Source organism: Trachymyrmex septentrionalis, unplaced genomic scaffold, assembly GCF_001594115.1.
Source record: "Trachymyrmex septentrionalis isolate Tsep2-gDNA-1 unplaced genomic scaffold, Tsep1.0 scaffold59, whole genome shotgun sequence".
Lineage (NCBI taxonomy): Eukaryota > Metazoa > Arthropoda > Insecta > Hymenoptera > Formicidae > Trachymyrmex > Trachymyrmex septentrionalis.
This window is the reverse complement of record NW_017305767.1, coordinates 555217-562260: the sequence shown is the minus strand read 5'-3', so window position 1 is coordinate 562260 and position 7044 is coordinate 555217. Positions and strand designations below refer to the sequence as shown.

Below are 7044 nucleotides of genomic sequence, written 5' to 3'. Positions count from 1 at the left end.
TATATATACATATATACATATATATGTATTTTTACAGCCAGTAAAATATTCTCTGTAGATGAAATTATAAAGAGAAATATGTAAGAGACTTTAATTTAGATGTTTAACACTAGATCAGTCTACCTATTTGCTTTATACTTCTTTCTAGACATATAACAATGTTTTTTGATTTTATGGTACAATATATTTTCAAAAATTTAATAAAATATGATCTGTAGATATACAATAAAAAATTGTTTATTCTTAAATCAAAAGAATATCAATTTATAACTTGTACAATTATTGCATTTATCTCATGTATATTCAGATTTGATTACTTCAAAGATTTATGTACAACCTTTTTTATTTATGTATAAAGATTATGTACAACTTAGAAATAGTACATTAATGTCTTAACTGTTTCGTAGCCTGTAATTCCAAATGCCACGAAGAAAGCTATCGCTCTTGTAGGTTGTTGTTGCAAAAATATGTATGATGCAGTGTGAGTTATGCGAGCAAGTACAAAGGTTCGAATAAGAATTTTGGCCAACCATGGCGAAGGTCCTGTTCCTAGCCAGAGATACGTGACAATGAACCATGGGAGAATATTCTCCAAATCATTTAAGTGTGCTCTGCGTACACGCTCCACATCTGGATCATCGTAAACCACCTTGCCTTTACCTGAGTGCATAGCATCCTCTTGATTTGCGAATGCCTACAATAATTGATCATAATCAATTTCATTCTAGTTATTAGAATAAATTTTGACGTAAACAGATCATGGCGTTTTCAATTAGTGCTAAGAATCTGCAGTATGCATTCCATGCATTATAGATTTTTGGTAGTGGCAGAGAATATCGGAATACAACTGATAAGATCAATTCTCTTGTTTATTTAATTAAAAAAGAAAATATATACAAAGTGTTTCTTTGTTAAACTCGAACGTTTAGAATTTTCTGAGAATAGATTTGGACATAGAGATAACCCACATAATTTTTATTTAGAATATTTGCTTCTAACGATATTCAACAAAATATCAAAGAAAAAAAATTGTTTCAAAGAGGTAAATATTATAATAAACAACAAATTTTTTTCTAAACTCATATTTTTTGAAATTCCAAGATAATTTTTGTTATAAAGAAATAATTTAAATAAATCCTATTATTTTTCGAATTATTCTGCGTATAAAAATATTAGAGTTATCAAAAAATTAATAATTAATGAGATATTTTATATTTTATTCTGGCATAATTTGACATGAATGACATGAATGTAAATATTTCATAAATTATTCATTTTTTGATAATTGCATCTTATTACTTGTACCTTAATACTTATATGCATAGAATAATGAAGAGGAATTAATTGATATAAAAGAGCATATAGTTTTTTAAAACAATGTGCAATTTGCAATATGCAACTACATATCTCTTTTAAAAAATAACTATGTATTTTCTTTACATACATGATTTATTCTGTGCATGAAAGTGTTGATGCAGTTTGTGTGTGTGTGTGTGTGTGTGTGTGTGTGTGTGTGTGTGTGTGTGTGTGTGTGTGTGTGTGTGTGTGTAAAAATGTTTGATATATTTTATCAAAATGTACCAGAATAAAGTATAAGAACTCTTATGAATTATTGATTTTTTTATAATTCTTTAATATCTATTTTTAATATGCAAAATAACTAGATGAATCATATTATGTAAAAAAATTATATAATTCCATTTAAAAAATTTATTACCTTGAGAAAAAATTCTTTCATAATATAATATTGCAAATTAATAATTTTTTAAATGTGTATTTTGTCGTATCATTAAAATAGAATTATTCTAAATGTTCGAGTTAAAGGAAATAGCTTGTATATGTTTATATAGATAAAAGAAATGTTGTAGTAACTTTTGTTTATAGGAATTTAAATACATGTAAATTACTTCCTGTTTCAAGTTTAATGACAATGACAAACGGTCTCAAGACAAAAAAAAATTTATGTTTGTAACAATTTAATTAGAGACGTTTTTTTATATGAAAAAAAATACACATAATACATAACATGGATACATACATTATATAATATATGATTATCTTATCTTGTATTATTATTTTACTTACGTTTTTTCTTATTCGCTGTCGTGCAGTTAACGGCACCATCGCCAGCAGTTTTAGAACCAATATGCTACCCCAAAAACCAAATACTTTGAGTACTTCTGGATTTATTTCAGGCATCTTTTTTGAGCTTCAAAATCGTCTTCTCAAATGTACGATGATGACTCTGCTAGTTTTATGTTGCACGTAGTCGGTAGAGTGACTTGACTGCTTGACAATAACCGACGTTCCCTACTTCACCTAACATACACATGCATCAAAACAGATATCTCTTACTATATATACATGTACTGTAGTATGTGTATATATAATGTTTATTAAGAGCGATTATGACGTTAATAGTCTCTTTTTGTTAATCTTTCAACATGAATTAGCAAATTTTAAATAAAGTATGAGGAAACAAAAAGATTATCTTTTAATATTACATATTGAGATAAAATTTTCTCATGTATCTAATATTTTTTTTGATATCACAAAAAATGAAATTAATAATATTTTTTATATGTAAAGCATCAGACTGCATTTTCTCAAACATATTGGTTCTGTTATTGGTTTTAAAATAATTTAAATGTATAATTTAATTCTCAAGTATTTATATTGTGAAATTTTGCACCTTGTAGACTAATAAAATTAAAATGAAGTCTAGAAATAATAAAATATTCATATTTTTAGCTGCAATTTCAATCATCTTATTATATTCGAAATAAAACATTTTCAGATTTCGAGGACAGGATCATAAATAAAAGATTTACAAGTGCATATCAATGTAATAAAAGGGGTCAAATTGATAAAAATTAACATTTATATTATAAGTTTGAATTCTCAATGTTCGTGAAATCAAACAGAAAATCTTTATATTTTTTTATATTTATATTTTTTTCCAAATGCTGCGTGACGAATATTTAAAGATCAAAGGTTAGAAAGATACCGAGAGCATCTCTTTAACTTAACCTAACCTTGCGATCGACTTCCATGATCTCATATATCCTCGTGGTTTTGTTCTCGTTGGCTTTTTTTTATCAAAAACATGACCAGCGACTACAGCGCAACATCAGACGATCGTATAACGAATTGCCTGTGATTGGCGCATACTTCCGGATCGGCGAATCCGATTGGCGATTGGTTCCTTTTAAATTAATATCTTAGTTTATATTAAAACGAGAAATTATTTCCTTATATGTATTATATATTTCCTTATATGTATTATATATAAATTTTTATATTTATTCTTTATATAAATTATTCAATGTTTTACTTTATGCCCAAATTATTTTTATCGTTCAAAGTTAGAGTGGAGTACTTAAAGTGTTACAAGCTATACAATTACATATCATTTTTGAAAAGCAGCTAAATGTGTTTTTTTTACAATTAATTCATTTCATTATTCTGTGCAAAAAAATATAAAAATATATTTAAAAATCAATAATTGTACAAGATATTTTATATTTTATATTGAAATGTGCCAGAATAAAATATAATATATCCTGTAAATGATTAATTTTTTGATATTTCTTAATATTTTTGTATACAGATTAGTAGAGGAATAATATTATGTAAAAAACATATATCATTCTATTAAAAAAATGGAGTTATTGTAATTTGCATGACCTTGAAAAATCGATTTAAAAAAATTGATATTATTTATTTTCTTTGAAATCGTATAACTTTTGTCTGAACGTATTTTTAATTTGACACATATTTTCAGGAATAACAACTTGTAATACTTTAAACGCCCAACTCTGTATATACTGAAAGTGAACAACTAAACTTTAGAATTTTTATCAGGAAAACCTATATTTTATTAAAGATATTATATATTTTTGTACATGAAAATGTATAATTTTATAAATCATGCTTAAATTTCTAGGTATACTCGTGACCGAGATCAGAGTAGTAGAGGTCGTCGTGGTGGTACTGCAAAGATAGGAACAAGTACTGGCAGAGGCGGCATTGATAATGGACGTGGTGGTAGCAGGTTTGGCACACCTAGAGGAAACTCCAATAATTTGCGAGGGGGATTGAAAGGAAAGCAACCTGGTGGCGGTCTAAGGAAAGTAAACTGGGATCTTTGTACTTTGGAACCAATACGTAAAGATTTTTATATAGAGCATCTCGCAGTCAGAAACAGGTATTAGTGATATTAAACTTAATATGGAACAAACAATGAAATGTGCTCACGACTTTAATTTTGAGTTAGATCTAACGAAGAAGTATATCATTTTCGAGAAAACGCAGAAATAACTGTGAAAGGTGACAATATTCCTAATCCTATACAATATTTTGAGGAGGGAAACTTTCCACCTTACGTAATGGAAGGTATTCGTAGAGAAGGGTATTCGCAGCCTACTCCAATTCAAGCTCAAGGATGGCCTATTGCACTTAGCGGCAGAGATCTTGTTGCAATTGCTCAAACTGGTTCTGGAAAGACACTTGGAGTAAGCAGAATTAGAAGTATTTAATACAAAATAAATAGATATATAATATAATAGCAAATACGTATAATATTTAATTAATGAGAGAATTTTAGAATATTTCATTCGTTTTCTATTCCCAATTGTCCAATTATTTAAATAGCTTTACATACATACTTTATATAGTTTCAATAAAATGTTGATTAATATATTGGATATATGATTTAAAGATGTATTTGTATATATTTGTATTAGATTATTTTATTTTCTTTTTTCAGTATATTTTACCTGCAATTGTGCATATCATACATCAACCGCGCATAAATACTGGTGATGGACCAATTGTCTTGATCTTAGCTCCAACCAGAGAATTAGCTCAACAAATTCAAGAAGTAGCTAATAGCTTTGGAGAGACTGCGGCTGTAAGAAATACGTGTATTTTTGGCGGGGCTCCAAAAGGACCACAGGCACACGATTTGGAGAGAGGCATTGAAATATGCATTGCTACGCCAGGTAGACTTATAGATTTCTTAGAAAAAGGAACTACAAACTTATGTAGGTATGTATATCTATAAAAATTCAGTAATAAATCAAAATTATCTATATATCGGAAATTAATAATATGAATTTACATAATATAAATATTCTTTTATTCGTTAATTTCAGGTGTACGTATCTAGTTCTCGATGAAGCCGATCGTATGCTTGATATGGGATTCGAACCTCAGATACGAAAAATAATTGAACAGATACGCCCTGATAGGCAAGTGCTAATGTGGTCGGCGACGTGGCCTAAGGAAGTTCGTGCGCTTGCAGAAGATTTCTTGACAGATTACGTTCATCTCAATATCGGTTCTTTGACTCTGTCGGCCAATCATAACATTACTCAAATCATTGACGTTTGTCAAGAGTATGAGAAAGACTCGAAGCTATATAGATTGCTTCAAGAGATTGATACTGAAAAAGAGAATAAGACTATTATATTTGTGGAAACCAAACGTAAAGTAGACGATCTCACGAGAAATATTAGACGCGAAGGCTGGCAAGCTGTGTGTATTCACGGTGACAAAAACCAGCAGGAAAGGGATCATGTATTACAAGAATTCCGCAGTGGAAGAGCGCCGATTTTAGTCGCAACTGATGTAGCCGCTAGAGGCTTGGGTATGTAAAATTTTATTCAGCAATGTTTTGGTGTAGGCGAAACACTAAGAAAGTCACGGTGAAACTGGGTATTGGCAACACTTATTGGATTAGCCGGATGATGCGTTGTTAGAGTGAGGCCAGCCGACAGCTGTGTATGTAGCAGTGTGTGATGCATTGGAACTTTTTTATCATATTCGTCTCGATTGTATTGTAGAGCCATGTAAAATTGACATTTTTCTGATTTATGCCTTTTTACATTTTTCATTCTGCAATTTTTTTGTTCTGCGATTACAGGTGTGTCGAACAACCTTTTTTAAGTTTGTTGATTTATTGTTTTTTTTTATATAAACCTATTTTTTTTAAATTGTAATCCCATTTTTGTCGTATATAAATAAATCTGTATCTTTTATTTTCATGTAAAAGTCATTGAAACGTTTTTGCTACATACTTCAATGTTTAATTTATAACTGTATTAATTGGTATATGACTAGTTTGAGTGTTGAAATGAAGAGTTATTAATTTTGATTAATTAATGATGTACATGTAAGATCAAGGTTCTGAAAATGCACACAAGCTACCACTAAGTCTGTCTGCTTTTCTTTTTCAGAGGCACAGAGTACCCTAACTCAACGCGGTGTACTGCCAGTATTGGGCAGACACAGTGACTATTTTATTTTCCTTTGCTTATATATTATAACAATTTCTAAATGGAAAGCTAGATTTATATGCGATTTAACTTCTGTCTTAATTTTCTCATTATGGAATAGCAAAGTAGACTTTATAACGATCATTAATGCACTAATCAATCATCAATGCATTAAATAATACACATGACAATCACAATACATGTGTATTCAAATATTGTAGTAATTAAAAATTGAAATGAGTTTCCTTTAAGCAAAGTTTCAAATATGTGAATTAATAATTATAAACATATAAATTTGTGATTGCAATATGAAAACTTAAAAAGTGCAATTACTAAATTTGTTATCCAGTGCCTCTAACTTTAACTTTAAGAAATGATCATACACAGTGCCTATCAAAACTAATGCACTCAGGCTTAAACCCTAAATTGCTGCCTCTATCCCAAACCAGACACAACCGCTGTGTCTGTCTAATCTCTAGGCCGCCAATATTACCATAAGAAAGCAATCAGAATTGCCCCACTTTAAAAGCAAACGGGGTCGTTCTTGCTGATTTCGCATCGGAATTTTCAAATAAAAGGTGGGTGTCTAAATCTATTTTATTGATTGAATTTATCTGGAAATTAATGTCAATAATTTTTTGCCAAAATGTAGCATTTTATTCAATATGCATTTAAGTTATTTAATATTTATTATTAGAAATATATTTTTCTTTTTTTTTTTAAACATCAATCACATTCTTTATTAATATCTGATAATATATATATG

At 29.1% G+C, this 7044-nt stretch overlaps 2 protein-coding genes across 3 annotated transcripts in view; one reads left to right on the top strand and one right to left on the bottom strand.

The window, feature by feature from the left end:
- Positions 1-7044, top strand: part of LOC108752177 (ATP-dependent RNA helicase dbp2-like) — a 9971-nt gene that overhangs the window by 1563 nt on the left and 1364 nt on the right. The window contains exons 2-5 of the mRNA XM_018492848.1: positions 3947-4207; positions 4277-4514; positions 4769-5049; positions 5157-5650. Coding sequence (XP_018348350.1) covers positions 3947-4207; positions 4277-4514; positions 4769-5049; positions 5157-5650 — 1274 coding nt within the window. The remainder of the gene's footprint in view (positions 1-3946; positions 4208-4276; positions 4515-4768; positions 5050-5156; positions 5651-7044) is intronic.
- LOC108752191 (microsomal glutathione S-transferase 1-like) lies at positions 276-2319 on the bottom strand. Of its 2 annotated transcripts, XM_018492863.1 has the most exons (3): positions 2086-2319; positions 371-694; positions 276-337 (listed from the first exon to the last, which is right to left on the bottom strand). In XM_018492863.1, the coding sequence occupies exons 1-2, from the start codon at positions 2197-2199 to the stop codon at positions 371-373; spliced, it is 438 nt and encodes a 145-aa protein (XP_018348365.1). In that variant the 5' UTR covers positions 2200-2319; the 3' UTR covers positions 276-337. The 2 variants fall into 2 exon arrangements, with proteins under 2 accessions (XP_018348365.1, XP_018348364.1); XM_018492862.1 differs by having other exon boundaries at positions 296-694.

Excerpts from the sequence above, each read along its gene's own strand:
- LOC108752191 (XM_018492863.1), bottom strand. The coding sequence starts at position 2,199 with ATGCCTGAAATAAATCCAGAAGTACTCAAAGTATTTGGTTTTTGGGGT. Across the intron at positions 695-2,085 it reads GACAGCGAATAAGAAAAAAC|GCATTCGCAAATCAAGAGGA; the intron begins GTAAGTAAAATA and ends CAATTATTGTAG.